The sequence below is a fragment of the Fundulus heteroclitus genome, chromosome 13, assembly GCF_011125445.2.
Source record: "Fundulus heteroclitus isolate FHET01 chromosome 13, MU-UCD_Fhet_4.1, whole genome shotgun sequence".
Taxonomy (NCBI): Eukaryota; Metazoa; Chordata; class Actinopteri; order Cyprinodontiformes; family Fundulidae; genus Fundulus; species Fundulus heteroclitus.
In genome coordinates this window covers 22,251,507-22,269,363 of record NC_046373.1, presented here as the reverse complement: position 1 = coordinate 22,269,363, position 17,857 = coordinate 22,251,507, and the positions used below count along the sequence as shown (strand labels likewise).

At 40.3% G+C, this 17,857-nt stretch overlaps 1 protein-coding gene across 1 annotated transcript in view; it reads left to right on the top strand.

The window, feature by feature from the left end:
• Positions 1–3,212, top strand: part of LOC118565233 (zinc finger protein 585A-like) — a 29,920-nt gene extending 26,708 nt beyond the window's left edge. The window contains exon 3 of the mRNA XM_036145393.1: positions 1,374–3,212. Within this exon, the coding sequence (XP_036001286.1) occupies positions 1,374–2,841 (1,468 nt within the window). The 3' untranslated portion in view covers positions 2,842–3,212. The remainder of the gene's footprint in view (positions 1–1,373) is intronic.
• Positions 3,213–17,857: the final 14,645 nt, after the last annotated feature.

The window sequence follows — 17,857 nt, the reverse complement described above, 5'->3', positions numbered from 1 at the left end:
GTTTCCTTTTATAGGACATTTTGACCAATCTGTATAATCTGACCCAATCTGTAAAATATGATTGAACTTGATTTTGTAAAGTGCCTTGAGATGACATGTTTCGTGATTTGGCGCTATATAAATAAAATTGAATTTAATTGAATTGAATAGACGACTCTCCCTGTGGTTCTACGCTTCTCCAGGAGTGAATGCTGCTTGTCGGGACTTTGATGCAATCAACTGGTTTCCTTATATAGGACGTTTTTGACCAATCTGTATAATCTGACCCAATCTGTATAATATGATTGAACTTGACTGTGTAAAGTGCCTTGAGATGACATGTTTCATGATTTGGCGCTATATAAATAAAATTGAATTGAATTGTTTTTTTTTTTTTCAGATCCCGAAAAATATTGTGCATGTAAAGACGAGGGGGTTCGCACTGAACTCGGCAACCAGGAGAGGAACTCCACTTTCAATGAAGACATTCCAGAACCTTGTCAGATAAAAGGGTGGGGGAAGGAAATAGAGCTTCTGAAGATAAAACAGGAGAAAGTGGAACCAGAACATCAACTGTTCAATGAGAAAGAGAGGCAATTCTGCATCGGTCAGGTTGAAAAGCAGTTTGTGCTGAAACATAAGACTGGTGACATTTTAATAATTTCTTCTAATGTGCAAAGACTCCAAAATGAAATGGAACCAAACAGGAACCAACTCAAGTCTCAGGCCTCCCCTGAAGTTGCAAGCCAACAGCAGGGAGAAAACAATAATGAGGACCCAGGAAAAGTTAGAGTAAAGCAGAAACAAAATGAGAGAGTTGAGCAAACCAAAGAGCAGGAAAGAGCTGCTGACATTTCAAGAGAAAAAATTAACAACACTCACTCTGGGACAAATAAATATTCTGCTAAAATTGGTTCTGAAAACTTTTTTAAAAAAAGTCCCATGAGAACATTCAAGATGAAGATGCCTTTCTCATGTACAAGCTGTGGTAAAAGGTTTCCCTATAGGTACTCTTTAACTGTTCACATGAGAACTCACACAGGTGAGAAACCATTTACATGTACAGCTTGTGGAAAAAGTTTCACGCACAGATGTATATTAACTTATCACATGAGGATTCACACAGGCGAGAAGCCATTCACATGTGCAGCCTGTGGAAAAAGTTTCACTCGCAGATGTTATTTGACTTATCATATGAGGTTTCACACAGGCGAGAAGCCATTCACATGTGCAGACTGTGGAAAGAGTTACAGGTATAAAAGTAGTTTAACTTATCACATGAGAACTCACACAAGTGAGAAGCCATTCGCATGTACAGCCTGTGGAAAGAGCTACACGGCTAAATGTAGTTTAATTCGTCACATGATAAGTCACACAGGTGAGAAGCCATTCACATGTACAGTCTGTGGAAAGGGCTACATGGATAAATGTGATTTAATTCGTCACATGAAAAGTCACACAGGTGAGAAGCCATTCGCATGTACAGCCTGTGGAAAAAGTTTCACTCACAGACGTATATTAACTTATCACGTTAGGATTCACACAGGCGAGAAGTCATTCACATGTGCATACTGTGGAAAGAGTTACAGGGGTAAAAGTGGTTTAACTTATCACATGAGAACTCACACAGACGAGAAGCCATTCACATGTGCAGACTGTGGAAAGAGTTACAGGTATAAAAGTAGTTTAACTTATCACGTTAGGATTCACACAGGCGAGAAGCCATTCACATGTGCAGACTGTGGAAAGAGTTACAAGGATAAAAGTAGTTTAACTTATCACATGAGAACTCACACAGGTGAGAAGCCATTCGCATGTACAGCCTGTGGAAAGGGCTACACGGATAAATGTGGTGTAATTCGTCACATGAAAAGTCACACAGGTGAGAAGCCATTCACATGTACAGCCTGTGGAAAGGGCTACATGGATAAATGTGGTTTAATTCGTCACATGAAAAGTCACACAGGTGAGAAGCCATTCACATGTACAGCCTGTGGAAAAAGTTTCACTTACAGATGTTATTTAACTTATCACATGAGGATTCACAGAGGCAAGGAAGCATTCGCATGTTCAGCCTGTGGAAAGAGTTACAGGAAAAAAAGTGGTTTAACTGTTCACATGAGAACTCACACAGGTGAGAAGCCATTCCAATGTACAGCCTGTGGAAAGAGTTACAGGAAAAAAAGTGGTTTAACTGCTCACATGAGAACTCACACAGGTGAGAAGCCATTCCAATGTACAGCCTGTGGAAAGAGTTACATAGATAAAACAAGTTTAGCTTATCACATGAAAACTCACACAGATGAGAAGCCTTTCACATGTATGACTTGTCAAAAAGGTTTTATTAACAAACACAAGTTAACAATTCACATGAGAAGTCACACAGGTGAGAAGCCATTCATATGTACAGCCTGTGGAAAGAGTTACAGGCAAAAAGTTGGTTTAACTTATCACATGAGAAGTCACACAGGTGAGAAGCCATTCCAATGTACAGCCTGTGGAAAGAGTTACAGGCAAAAAGTTGGTTTAACTGTTCACATGAGAAGTCACACAGGTGAGAAGCCTTTCACATGTACGGCCTGTGGAAAGAGTTACAGGCAAAAAGTTGGTTTAACTTATCACATGAGAAGTCACACAGGTGAGAAGCCATTCCAATGTACAGCCTGTGGAAAGAGTTACAGGCAAAAAGTTGATTTAACTGTTCACATGAGAAGTCACACAGGTGAGAAGCCATTCCAATGTACAGCCTGTGGAAAGAGTTACAGGGATAAAAGTAATTTAATTCGTCACATGAGAACTCACACAGGTGAGAAACCATTCACATGTACAGCCTATGAATCAAATTTGACAAAAGTTATTTAACTTAAAAAGGAAAATTCACACAGATTAGAACGAAATTCTCCTGGATGTCTTGCCAAAATAAATCAGGCAATAATTACAATCATTTTTATTAAAATTCTTTTATTAAATGTTTTGATTCTCAAATTAGATATTTGTGCCAGGATGAAAAGGGTTAAAATGTTGTCAGAGTATGTTTACGATCACAACACATTGATAAACTGTATTTAATTATAAGTCCATTAACGGTCACTTGCCTGATGCTAGATTTTGAAGTCAAGCTTTTTGGTTGATGTTCACTGATTAGCATTTTTCCTCTGGCAACGGCGTTGTGAAATAATTATTTTGTAATTAAAACTAACAAATGTCTGGTCACTGCACCATTCTGTCCTGTTTTCTGTCTTGTTTTTTTAGTCTAACTGTTTGGTTTGTATCAGTATGCTAATGATTATATTTGTATCTGTGTCTCTAAGCTGCCAGAAGTGTGACTTTGACAAGTACAATTAATGGATATTATTGGATGAAGAATCATACACAATACACAGATTTTCTATGTTGCAGAGAGGAGGGTTTACAGCCATTGAGCTGCAGGAGATTTTCACTCTTTTTTGATGAAAGTGAAATATTTAAAACATTTATTTTATGTTGATTAGAGAGGCAGCACATTTATTTGGCTATTAGCAAAAAGATTCTATGTTTCAATTTTTTTTTCTTTGTCGGATTGAGCAGAAATGACGTCTCTAAATATTCCCATAGTTGTAATTTTCTTCTTTAGCTAAATGTTTTTTCATCAGTTGTAAGTTTTCTCTTCATCCTTAACTTCCTGTACTAACAAAAACTTAAAACCAATTAGTCATTGTAAAACTTTTTGTTTGATTCACAATAATTTCAATTAATTAAAACCCAGATAACTGCTACAAGATATCATATCATTATGTCAAATTATTTGTAAATGGGGAAACTGTGTCTTGAAAATAAAACTATTTGGGGCTTTAAATAAAGTTCCCAGTTTTTACAGACCCTAAAAATGACCCTAATCAGATGGAAACTGTAACTTTGTCACATGTAGATGTAAATGTACATTGGTCTGTTTGGACATTTGGAGAAAAGGTGTGTTGTTGGTGCTGTTTCAAGTTCTAACTCCAGTGTGATCTTCGAAACCAAAGCTTTTAAAAGGACGCTGACTGACAGGTTGTCAATTTCACTGTAAACCCTTAGCTGTTCCTGTCAGGGTTCTCTGCCGTTTCTCAATTCACGAGAACGCGAGTCCGTACTCGCGTTCTTGTGAAGTCTGTTCTCGGTAAGAACACAGGAAGAGCGGACTTGACGAGAACGCGAGCACGCAGCACGTATTGTGTATTGGAACAGAAGTATACTCGTGACGTCATCACACCCGCAACACCCGCAGCTCTTGAGCATTTCTTTAACGTTCAAAAGTATTTATACAATACACCATTATATCTTATTAAAAACGTTTTTTTCTAAAAAGTCTAATTAAATATATATATAAAAAAATTAGGGCTGGGCAACGATTAAAATATTTAATCGCGATTAATCGCCCTGATTAATCGCGATTAATCGCGATTAATCGCATTGTATTTACAAACTCCAAGAATGAATTCAAAAGTAGTGTAAAGAGCACTTTTATTTTAATGTTCTGCTGCCATATGAACAAAAGTGTTGTAACATTTGTAGCACTTATTTTATACTGGATATTTTCAACCCATCTATTGAATTTAGTGCACTAGTTGATCATTTCGTCATAAGAGAACAGCAAGCACTGCAGCCAAAATATGGCCTTTTTTGACCTGCTGTATATTAGCCAGTCCCTAAGCTTGATGTATCATGAAACTGTTGACCTTTTGGGTTTTGTGGTTTTTATTTTATTATTACAATTAAATAATAATAATAATAATAATAATAATAACAATAATGTTATGTTCAGTGTTTTTTCGCTAATCCACCTCTTATATATTTCAATCCTTATGTAATATTGTCTGTGTTGTGTGCACCTGCCTGTTGCTTTAATCCTATAAATTTCCCCGTCGTGGGATAAAAAAAGGATTAGCTAATGTTATCTTATCTTAAATAACACTTTTTAATATATGTACTGGGTTCTTTCAAGGTCTTAATTACATGTTATGTGTGGGCTCCAGTAACATCCATCCATCCATCCATCCATCCATCCACTGATCTACCTGGATGTTCCCTGGAGGACTGAAACGCCTCAGTCAGAGACGTCTGTGGGTCTGTCGGGGCAATGAGAGAAGTTTCGTCTCCTCTCTCCGTTTCTGTGGCTCGACGTTTTCATGTTTTTTCACGTGCTTAGATAAATTTGTTGTGTTTCCACTGAAATGAACCGGCTTTTTACAAAACATACAGCTTGATTTCATTTACGGTATTAAAATAAAGCCAAACGGTGCGACTTCCTCTGTTCATGTTTTTCCGCTGCTGCGGTCTCTCTCAGCTGTTTGTTTGTTAAGTTTGTGTGAGAGCTGAGTGGGCGGGCCAGGCTGAGCCTGCGTGCTGATTGGCTGGCGCCGCTGAGCCATGTACGAGAGGGGAGGGGGAGCGGGAGAGTGCTGCCGTGACAGCGCGCTGCAGTCAGCGCGCCTGCTGACTGACACTGACTGAAAGCATGTGAGCAACATGCGTTAATGCGCAATAAAATAAATATCGCCGTTAATAGTCTAATGAATTAACGCGAAATTAACGCGTTAACTTGCCCAGCCCTAAAAAAAATACAGAACTGTGGGTATTAAACCAGCAATAGCGGGAATTTCTTTGTTGGGAGTTGTAATTGTTGTAGTTGTAGAGGCGATTGAATCTTTTTTAAAAAATCAGCACTTTGTAGAAGCAAAATGAGCAATACGAGCAATATTGCTGTTGCTTCGGTCGTTGGTCAGCTTTACCAGCAGGCTGGAGAGGGGGTGATGCAGTTGAGGAGGCAAATCTGAGCAAGGAGAAGATTGATGCAGCAGAGGAGGCTCAGAAGGCAGGCTTTGCTCACCCATCTATTGCCAACTGGTAGGCATTTTAAGATTTACAGCCTATTTCCTACTTTTATCTTTAAAAAAAAGCATTGAGGATGGTAATAAAAACGTGATCAGGTTGCAATTGTGACTATTTTTCATATAATTAATGAAAATGAAGACCCAGTTTTAACATTAATAACAGTAGGGTTAAGCTACTTTATTGCACCTCCTGACCTTCACAGCATTGATTAAGAAAGGAAAAAACATATTTTTATGTCTGTCCACCTTTACAGTGATTAATCTATAAATTATGTGCAGTTAGTTCAGCCCATTTTCAGTGAAATGGTAAAACTACCAGAGAAGGGGAGCCATTTGTTACATTTACTATACATTTACCTTTTCTTTCTTGAGAACTATATTAATCTGCATGTTAAGCAGTTATAGTTTTATGCTGTGAAAAGGTGAGAATTGAAAAAACAATTATGGTAACATTTGACATTTTTTATTTACAGGAGGAAACAGAAACAAAATATGTGAGGATAAACACCTCTGTACCAATCCTCCAAATATTTTTTAATGAAGGAGACCTGAAACCAGCCTTCAGGCTAAACAGGTCCACCATCGTCCTCCTCCTTCAGCTGCTGCCCATCCATCCAGGCCCATGGATGGCCACAGGAGATAGAGGGGCTGGTGACCCTCTACTGGCAGGCCTGCGGTGCATCCTATAGGGAAACAGCTTGCCAGTAACATCTCTTACCTTCTTGTCCTTACATAGAGCCAACAATGAGGCACAATTGATTAATAGATGATATTAATTGGATAGAAGACTAAGACATATCAGCATATTACCTAAATTACAAGTTAATTTTATATTTGGTACAGGTCAAGTGGAGGCACGCTACAACAGGCACCACGCCAAGGCTGATTAACATCATTGAGCGTGCCTTTGGTGGTCTGAAGACACGGTGGCGTTCCATCTTCTTAAGGGCGTTGGAGGTACGCCTGACATTTGCCCTAAAAGTAATCACCGCCTGCTGCATCCTTCACAATATTAGTATAGAGACAGGGGACCAGCTGGACGTGGAGGACGAGGAGGTTGACCCAGAAGAGGACGGCCATCCGGCAGCTGAAGACAGGGAGCTGCTCCAGCTGGCTGCATGTTTAAGTGAACATGACTACACCTGACCTAATGTAAATCAGTTCTAGTCATGTCCACATGCTGCTTCCTTTCATTTTTTTCACCACCTGTGAAAATGCAGTAAATAATCCTTAAATAATTTCCATTCAAACTATTTTTAATTGTAAGTTTATAGGCATTGTCTATTTGTATAAGATCTTAATAGGAGTTATATCTTTGTTTTAAACCATGTTAGTAACTGTTAATAATTTGTTGAATATATTACACCTTCATTCTTTTCCAAAGATTAAACATTTGTATGAAGTAAATGTCTGTTTTTTCATATACTATTATTACTATTATTTTCTTTCCCTCTTTCTCCTCTCAATTATTCGAGTCCTGACTCAGAAGAAACTCACTTAGATAGGAAAAACATTTATAGAATTTATTTATTTATTTACTTATTTATTTATTTATTTATTTTATAAGCTGCTGTCGTCCTTGGCAGACATTTACAATTTATTCCAGCAAGTATTGAGTTAATAAAGCAACACACGTCAGTCAGATAAACACAAAACAAATAAATCATAACCAGCGGTATTATGCACACTACTTATTTTAATTACGCAATAACTCTGTAAATAGGCCACATAGAGAAAACTTAAAAGTATAACATTCCAAAAAAAAAAAAAAAAACTAACTCTTAATGCTTGCATGTTTGTTTGACGGTAAAACACGTTTTTTTTTGTTGTTGCTTTCGCGCGTGCATATAGTGAATGGCAGGGTCCGCGCAAAGCTTGTCTCTCCCAGCCACCCCCACCCCCCCACCCCCGCTCCATCGGACTTCTGTGAAAAGCTTGATTGGCCCGCCAGATATTGGGCGAGCATACTTGCGCTACTATTGAGCAATGCCAGACCGAACTTTCCGACCTAAAAACGTTGTGGGCGGGACTAAGTTCGGAATGGCACCCAGGCTAGGGAAGAGAGGAGGCTGGTAACCTAGTGAGACTTTAGAGGGGACGTGGTTGGTGGAAGCAAAGATGTGGAAATTATGTGCATATTCGATCCACAGGAGGACTGTGTTCCAGTTCGTGGGATTGGATGAGGTGAGGCAGCGAAGAAGGACTCTTGGCTCCTGCTTCATACGTGTGGCTTGGCCGTGGGACTTGGGGTGGTAACCAGAGGTGAACTGGGGCCGTGGTCTGTAAGGATCTCTTGGGTGATGCCGTGGAGGCGGAACACATGCCTGGCCAGGAACTGAGCAGTCTGAAAGGCCGCGAGGAGCTTACGACGAGGAACCAGGTGACAGCCTTTGGAAAAACGGTCAACAACCGTTAGGATGGTGGTCATCACCTGGGAGGAGGGAAGGCCAGTGACGAAGTCCAGTTCAATGTGCGACCAGGGGTGTTTGGGGCTCGAGAGTTGGTACAAAGACCATGACTAAATACTGGTCCATAGGAGTCTTCCACTTAACCCCCTGGCGGATTCTCATGAGATGAAATGCATTACGCAGGTCCTATTTTGAAAAGACAGTTGCGTCCTGGACGGGCTCGAACGCCGATGAGATGAGGGGAAGCGGGTACTTATTTTTGACAGTGATTTGTTTCAAACTGCGGTAGTCAATAAAGAGGGGCAAAGAGAACTCGGCTCCCAAAGGGGAGGAGGAAGGGTAAATGATTCCAGTGGCTAGTGTCCCGTTTATATAATCTATGTGGACCTGCCTTTTGGCCCGGGAGATGTTATACAGCCGACTGGAGGTTAGCGGGGCGCCGGGCAGGTTGGGGCCAAAGGTGGAGTCTTGCGACTTTGCCTTACTCTTACTAAACAGTGCTTTCAAATCCCAACATAACTTTGATACCAGATGGAGGTCTACGGGGTCCTCCTTAATGGAGTCCTCCAGGTTAGACCCAGAGGGCACAGCGGACCGAAGACAGTGTGAATGGTAAAAATGGAGACCAGGACTCAAGCCTGCGCTCAGCCCAGTTTAAGTGCGGGTTGTGCTGCTGTAGCCAGTAAAAGCCGAGGACTACGGGAGTGTAATGGAGATAGCTTCCATTACATCAGGAAATTAGATCAATCAATCAATCAATCAATCAATCAATCAATCAACCAATCAATCAATAAAGTTTTATTGTCAATTACAATTTGCATTGCAATCGAAAAATCAGTTCCAGTACAACCGTCCATCACATAAACAAACAAACATTTTCGGGGGAACGATTGACTGAGGCCTTGCGTTGCCAAGGAACGCAGCCAGTTAGCCGCTGCTAAATAGTGCAGCCGTCAAGGCCACATTCCTCCAAACAGCCCCGAACCCCGCCTACACGGAGTTCACGAGGCGCTGCCCTTGAACTCTTGAAAAAAGAGCAACAACATGGGGGAAAGAGGGGGGAAGAAAAAAAGAGACAGATGTTTGCCTATTTATGCTCTCACCAATAAAGAGACAAACAACTGACACAAAAAACCCTCATAGCACGAAAAAGCACAAATAACACAAGACAACATGTATGCAGAAGGTAAACATTTGAGACCTGTCACGTGTGCGTAATTCATCAGTTTTTTGAGTATCAGTTATGCGTGTGTGTTTGGGCGAAAGTGTTTTATCTCTGTGAACACTCTCCAGAGGCCATTGTCCTTGATGTTATTAGCCGGCCCACAGTTCAGAGAAGCATCCTCAGGTGTCAGCGGGGGAGGGGGGTAGCCGGGGGCTTTTCTGAGCACTCTCCGCCATAACAATCCAGGAGTAGAGATAGGGAGGGAATCCAAATATGTTATTTGTTATGAGACAAGCTGCACTGTCTTTCCTGTCAGCTTTTAAGTCTTTTGCTGGCTCCACATGTAAATCCAATTTTCCAAATTATTGGTCTTTTTCGCGCTTCACTTCCAGATTTTATCCCATCTCCCCTTGAGTTCAACCACCAAAGTCAGTCTGCGTTCCAACACAGGCAGCTTTTCGGCTTCGCTCCATTCACCTGCCAGGTTTGTCCGTTCACAGCCACAGTTGAGCGCGTCATGCAGCCGGCTGCCTGATCAAGGCCAAATGGCTCCGACATCCGCTATTTGCCGATTCTTCAAAAATCCACAAAAAACAATAAGTAGAGATCCCAGTATCCTTAATCCAATGTGAAAATTTCAAACGTCCAGGAATGACAAGGTCGAAAGACACACCGTTTTCCTCCAGGAATTTAGGGTGTATCTCACAAAATAAGTCAAATCAGGACCGGACGGGACCCCCTTACGTTGCCTACCCGTCGAAAAAAATGTATCAATAGTATTGAGAGACCAGCTTACCAGATCCATGTTTTTCAGAGTTCGGTTGATATGAAGAAAGTGCTCAGAAGACAAGACATAGCAGCAGAAGCAGGAGAGGGGAGGGGGGTAAAAGCTGCAGAGAGAGAAAAGACACGACCAACCTCGGAGAGAGACAGAGAGACAGAGAGAGTCTTAAGTTACAGTCCAAACAGTTGAGCTGTTATTAGAGCTGTCAAACGATTAAAAATGTTAATAGCGATTAATTGCATAAATTCAATAGTTAACTAGAGATTAATCGCAAATTAATCACATATTTTGTCTTTTTATTTCTGAAATTGTAAAAGCCTATTTGGGGATTTTGCTAATTATTGCAATTTTGCAATAAATGACACTAGTAAAAAACATGCTTGTACAAAAAATATTTTTATTTAGTATTTTTCAATCACTTTTTAGAATTGGAATGAAAACATCCTTGTGCCATAACTGATAAACTCTGGCAAATAATGGCTAAATCACTAATCATAATGCTATGATGTTTACACAATGTGTAGACAAATGTGTAAATAAAGAAATATTTCATGCCGAAATATATATATATATATATATATATATTGCCTCTTAAACAAAGATAGACATCGTATTAAGCGTTTACATATAAATTATAGAAGTTTTGTTTTGTTGAAGCCCGGATACAAGCGGCTGAAATGAGTTTTCTCCGTAGTGTGTCTGGGCTCTCCCTTAGAGATAGGGTGAGGAGCTCAGTCATCCGGGGAGGACTGAGAGTAGAGCCGCTGCTCCTCCACGTCGAGAGGAGCCAGTTGAGGTGGCTCGGGCATCTGGTTAGGATGCCTCCTGGACGCCTCCCTGGTGAGGTGTTCCGGGCACGTCCCACCAGGAGGAGGCCCAGGGGAAGACCCAGGACACGCTGGAGGGACTATGTCTCCCGGCTGGCCTGGGAACGCCTTGGGATTCCCCCGGAGGAGCTGGCCCAAGTGGCCGGGGAGAGGGACGTCTGGGCCTCCCTACTGAAGCTGCTGCCCCCGTGACCCGACCCCGGATAAGCGGAAGACAACGGACGGACGAAGTTTTGTTGTTCATTTTTTCACTCTCTCTCACAAACATAATTCTGGGCTTTCAAACCAAGAACAATAATTTCTTTGAATATTTTTGCATTCTGTTTATATCCACATTCATAGTTTTTTTTAAAGCCTGGAAAAGGGTTTTAAATTTCCAGGTCATTCCAGAGTCTTACACTTTGCTAGCAAGTGGGGCAGGAGCTTAGAACACTTAAAAGATAGCCATTTAGCACAGCTTGCATGTGCCGACACTGAAACTCTAGGTACTTCGTTTGGCAGTGGTTCTTGCAATGTTATCAGCATGTAAAAACTCATCTTCAGAACCAGTCTCTGCTCAAAATGGTGATGTACACCGCTTGATCTACTTTCAGCAGTTTTTACCGGTTATTGCAACTGTAAACTGCAGAAAATACGGGCAGAGTTCCTCTTTCTGCCTTTACTCCCTCGGCTCATATGTCAGTCTAGAAGAGGATGCGCTGCAGCACATGATGAGGCGGAGGGATATTTTAGCTGGTTCTACTCGAAGTGACTGTGGCCTAAGCGGGTATCTTTATAACTCGTGTTTATCGTCACTTATTTTAGAGCCCAAATAAGGGACTTCACTTTCAGAAACAAGCCCAAAAAACCGCAACCGCGACTCGCAACTTCAAGCAACTTCAGAAAAGAAAAAGCTCAAAGACGGATAAAATAAGCGTATTTGGATGGTCTGTTTTGCTACTGTCGTTAGCATTCTTGGAACTATGGAAAGCGGCGAGGGTAAAAAAAAAAACTCACTCCGGAGAACGCTGCGGGGAAAAACATTAGGAGCGGTGTGTTTGTTTTCATGCGCGATTAATGCGCGTTAAAAAAAATTGTCAGCGTTACTGTCCAACGAAGTTAACGTGTTAATAACACGTTAATAACGCGTTAAAACTGACAGCCCTTGTTATATTTTTATTGTATTATTTTTGTTGTAGTTTTTTTAAGACATTTAGGTGTACCTTCTTGATAGGTAGGGGGACTGGCCATCCATTCTGTGTGAAGGAAGTGTCGATATATGAATGTGAATTTCTGTTTCCTTAAATTTACAGATGTTTGTTTTCTTGCTTTGACAGAAAACTTGTTTGGTTGTAAGCACTTACCTCTTCCTGGTTTGGCTCCTCAGCAGGGTGTGTCAGCAAAAGGAAGAAACAAGCTGCAGGTGCTGGGGCAGACTGACCTGCTCCCAGCAGCCAGCAAAGAAAGGAAACATCTGGATATCATTGTTTAACTGTAGCATTCCAGGATTTGTCAAGTAGCGTAATTAATCGCTCTGTTTTTTGATAAACATTTCCCAGAAGTCTGGTCCAGCCGCCAAGCGCTGGACGTCACTAGCTTGCAACACACACACTCCAATGGAGACACACAGATTCTTGTATAACGCACACACATCTCTCGGCCATAAAGGCCTGCTTATTGTATTCTACCTTAGAATTCTCTGCTCGGACCCGTTAGTACGTCCAAGAATTAATAAAGAAAAATTCTCACTGACAATTCCAAAGGAATGACTTCTCTCAGAGTCTTCTTTCTTTTTTTAAGGTTTAATAGTTAAATAATTCTCCCGCACAGGTGCTGCAGAAAGCTCTTGGAGCAAACCATTTGGAAGGCAGGTAGAGCTTTAAGGAATTATGTTTAATTTGAAGAATTCTTTTGATTGACTTTAGATTTGTTTAGTTGAAATGATTTGTATTTATGTAAATATTTATTGGGTTTCATTAATTGTGTTCAGTGTTATTTTTGTGTAAGTATTGTTTATTTGTTATTTTCTGATCATCCTCTTCATTAGGTCCTTCTAGCAAGACACTCAGGGTGCACTGCTATAAAAAGTAGACATTGTTTTTCACTGTAGTGTGTTGGTGCAAGTTCTTAACTACACACATGAGAACTCACACAGGCGAGAAACCATTCACATGTACAAGTTGTGGAAAGTGTTACAGGGATAAAGGTTGTTTAACTACACCCGCAGTGGGCTGCTCCCTTGGAGAGCAGTGGGATGCTCCCCAAAGGGATGGGTTAAGATGCAGAAGTGAATTTCTCCATTGTGTGATCAATAAAGATCAATTATTATTATTATTAACGCGGACCGGGTCGGGGTCGACTCGGGAGGCAGGGCCGACAACCGCGGCACGTACCTCTCGAGGCAGGCTTGTCTTCTAACTCAAAAGACGAGAAATTTTAGCGTCATCGTGCGGAAACGTGTGAGGAGAACACTTGAACACCAAAGAGCATTGAAACAAGAAGCTGCCACAGACTACACCTCTTAAAGGAAGGAAGGCCTCTCAAAGGAAGACGACCCTCAAAGGAAGAGATTGAGCAGCTGAAGAGATGGAAACAGGAAACTGAAGAAGAAGTTGACAAATGGCTTGCGTTTACAAACCTGTTTCCAATTTCATTCATCGATTCCGTGCTCGCTTCAGTTTGAAGCAGACTCGAGGACATGGTGGTGCTGACATCAATGCCACAAAGAGCATTTCTTGATCATGTGATACATGCAGTGTAAAAAAATTAGAAGGGGAAAAATGAGAATTGCAGAACAAGAAAAAAAACATATAAAGAAAACTGGCACAAGTGCAGTTTGGAGAACTGCAGGAAAAGAACAAGGCCAAAACACAAGTCACAATGATTAATGTGGCTGAACATGCAATGCCACCTCAAAGTTTCCAGAACTTTTCTCAGACCGAAATCAGACCTTTTTGTGTTGCTTAATGATCAATCTTTCTTCAGTGGAGCAAATTTATTTTAGTATATTGAACATATTTTGGGAGGGTTTAGCTTTGATATGAGCCATTTTCTAAAACCACTGGATTTTTTGCTAACACTGGAGATCCTCCTAATGATATCAAGGGTGATTAATGTTTAGCTATTTCCTGTTATTCATAGTAGAACAGTTATGTAAACATTCCTTCCAGGAATAAGAGGAAACATCTGTTGTAATACGTGTCCAGAACACCCCACATACCGAGTGCACTCCTGCTGCAGCTCCGAGAGGAGAGAGGAGAGGAAAGCCACAGGAAAAGGGGGGCTGAGACTCCACAGCAGTGGCTGCAGGCGATCCTAGGAAAATACCTAGGACCTATCTGTACAGCTAAAATTGAAAAGGAGCTTTTTGATCACACAAGAATTGATCAGGGGATGAGAACATTTTAATAGGAGTTTTCTTTTGGTCATTCATCATTAGAGTTAGTTATTAATAGTGTGATATGGGGAACCACTAAAACAATAGCAGCTGTAACAGGTTTAAGAAAAGTCTCATTTAAACAGAGTTAGAAATGTCAAAAAAAAATGCTGTTGTAGCCATCCTTATTAGAAAACTAAGATGTGAAATGGTGAAGTAATTATTTTGTTATTGGGAAACCACTGTCAACTTAAATAATGCCACCTAAATTTGCAAGATAATTTGATAGAATTGGTGTTGTTTGATAAAATGGGAAGTAAGAAAGCCAACATGATTTGCGAATAGGAAACATAGAATAACTTACAAAAGCAACTCATTAGCTTTCAAAATGTGGATCTGTTAAAGGGTTGCACATGTTAACATTGACACCAAAGGAAAGCGCTATAAAGTAGCTGACTGGTAATGGTATAACCTTCTGGTTTGTCAAAACGGAGAACCACAACTCATCTTCCACTGCAGGAATTCTGAACGGATTGCAGAGTACTGGCACAAAGTCCTGCTTATAAATAAAGCACAGAAGGACACTCAGGCCAGCAGGAAACAAGGCTGAGCGAAGTGGTCTTCTGCCAAGCCTGGACGTCAGCTAGCTTGCAACACACAACTCCAATGGAGACACACAGATTCTTGTTTAAACGTACATTAAAAACAAAAAAGAATGTCATTGATTCAATTTATGTAATCAACAACTGCGTGAGTATAATCAGGCATATTTAGTCTAATTATTAAAGCAAATTCTAGTTCATTATTCCAAGGAATGACTTCTCTCAGAGTCTTCTTTCTTTTTTTAAGGTTTAATAGTTAAATAATTCTCCCGCACAGGTGCTGCAGAAAGCTCTTGGAGCAAACCATTTGGAAGGCAGGTAGAGCTTTAAGGAATTATGTTTAATTTGAAGAATTCTTTTGATTGACTTTAGATTTGTTTAGTTGAAATGATTTGTATTTATGTAAATATTTATTGGGTTTCATTAATTGTGTTCAGTGTTATTTTTGTGTAAGTATTGTTTATTTGTTATTTTCTGATCATCCTCTTCATTAGGTCCTTCTAGCAGACACTCAGGGTGCACTGCTATAAAAAGTAGACATTGTTTTTCACTGTAGTGTGTTGGTGCAAGTTCTTAACTACACACATGAGAACTCACACAGGCGAGAAACCATTCACATGTACAAGTTGTGGAAAGTGTTACAGGGATAAAGGTTGTTTAACTACACCCGCAGTGGGCTGCTCCCTTGGAGAGCAGTGGGATGCTCCCCAAAGGGATGGGTTAAGATGCAGAAGTGAATTTCTCCATTGTGTGATCAATAAAGATCAATTATTATTATTATTAACGCGGACCGGGTCGGGGTCGACTCGGGAGGCAGGGCCGACAACCGCGGCACGTACCTCTCGAGGCAGGCTTGTCTTCTAACTCAAAAGACGAGAAATTTTAGCGTCATCGTGCGGAAACGTGTGAGGAGAACACTTGAACACCAAAGAGCATTGAAACAAGAAGCTCCCACAGACTACACCTCTTAAAGGAAGGAAGGCCTCTCAAAGGAAGACGACCCTCAAAGGAAGAGATTGAGCAGCTGAAGAGATGGAAACAGGAAACTGAAGAAGAAGTTGACAAATGGCTTGCGTTTACAAACCTGTTTCCAATTTCATTCATCGATTCCGTGCTCGCTTCAGTTTGAAGCAGACTCGAGGACATGGTGGTGCTGACATCAATGCCACAAAGAGCATTTCTTGATCATGTGATACATGCAGTGTAAAAAATTAGAAGGGGAAAAATGAGAATTGCAGAACAAGAAAAAAAACATATAAAGAAAACTGGCACAAGTGCAGTTTGGAGAACTGCAGGAAAAGAACAAGGCCAAAACACAAGTCACAATGATTAATGTGGCTGAACATGCAATGCCACCTCAAAGTTTCCAGAACTTTTCTCAGACCGAAATCAGACCTTTTTGTGTTGCTTAATGATCAATCTTTCTTCAGTGGAGCAAATTTATTTTAGTATATTGAACATATTTTGGGAGGGTTTAGCTTTGATATGAGCCATTTTCTAAAACCACTGGATTTTTTGCTAACACTGGAGATCCTCCTAATGATATCAAGGGTGATTAATGTTTAGCTATTTCCTGTTATTCATAGTAGAACAGTTATGTAAACATTCCTTCCAGGAATAAGAGGAAACATCTGTTGTAATACGTGTCCAGAACACCCCACATACCGAGTGCACTCCTGCTGCAGCTCCGAGAGGAGAGAGGAGAGGAAAGCCACAGGAAAAGGGGGGCTGAGACTCCACAGCAGTGGCTGCAGGCGATCCTAGGAAAATACCTAGGACCTATCTGTACAGCTAAAATTGAAAAGGAGCTTTTTGATCACACAAGAATTGATCAGGGGATGAGAACATTTTAATAGGAGTTTTCTTTTGGTCATTCATCATTAGAGTTAGTTATTAATAGTGTGATATGGGGAACCACTAAAACAATAGCAGCTGTAACAGGTTTAAGAAAAGTCTCATTTAAACAGAGTTAGAAATGTCAAAAAAAATGCTGTTGTAGCCATCCTTATTAGAAAACTAAGATGTGAAATGGTGAAGTAATTATTTTGTTATTGGGAAACCACTGTCAACTTAAATAATGCCACCTAAATTTGCAAGATAATTTGATAGAATTGGTGTTGTTTGATAAAATGGGAAGTAAGAAAGCCAACATGATTTGCGAATAGGAAACATAGAATAACTTACAAAAGCAACTCATTAGCTTTCAAAATGTGGATCTGTTAAAGGGTTGCACATGTTAACATTGACACCAAAGGAAAGCGCTATAAAGTAGCTGACTGGTAATGGTATAACCTTCTGGTTTGTCAAAACGGAGAACCACAACTCATCTTCCACTGCAGGAATTCTGAACGGATTGCAGAGTACTGGCACAAAGTCCTGCTTATAAATAAAGCACAGAAGGACACTCAGGCCAGCAGGAAACAAGGCTGAGCGAAGTGGTCTTCTGACAATGGCCATAAAGGAGAGCTGCAGCATATGGCTAATTGTGAGACCCAGTGAAACTTAAGATCCACCAGACAGATTAGTCAATTCAATTTTATTTGTTTTAAAATGTAATTAAAAACAAATATTAAGAATGTCAATGATTCAATTTAATGTAATCAACAACATGCGTGAGTATAATCAGGCATATTTAGTCTAATTATTAAAGCAAATTCTAGTTCATTATTCAAATTGGTTAATTTTGAATTTTTTCTTTTTAAGTTCAACCAGCAGAGTGTGCTGAATAATGAAGATGATTGGTTCTCCCATGGCAAAATAATTCATTACCTCATGCACTGTTAACTAAGACAGAAACACAGTTTTTAGAAGTGTAGGTAAAAATATCAGGTAAATAATTTAAGATAATAAGAACTCATATTAACCTGGCAAAGGATACAGGTATT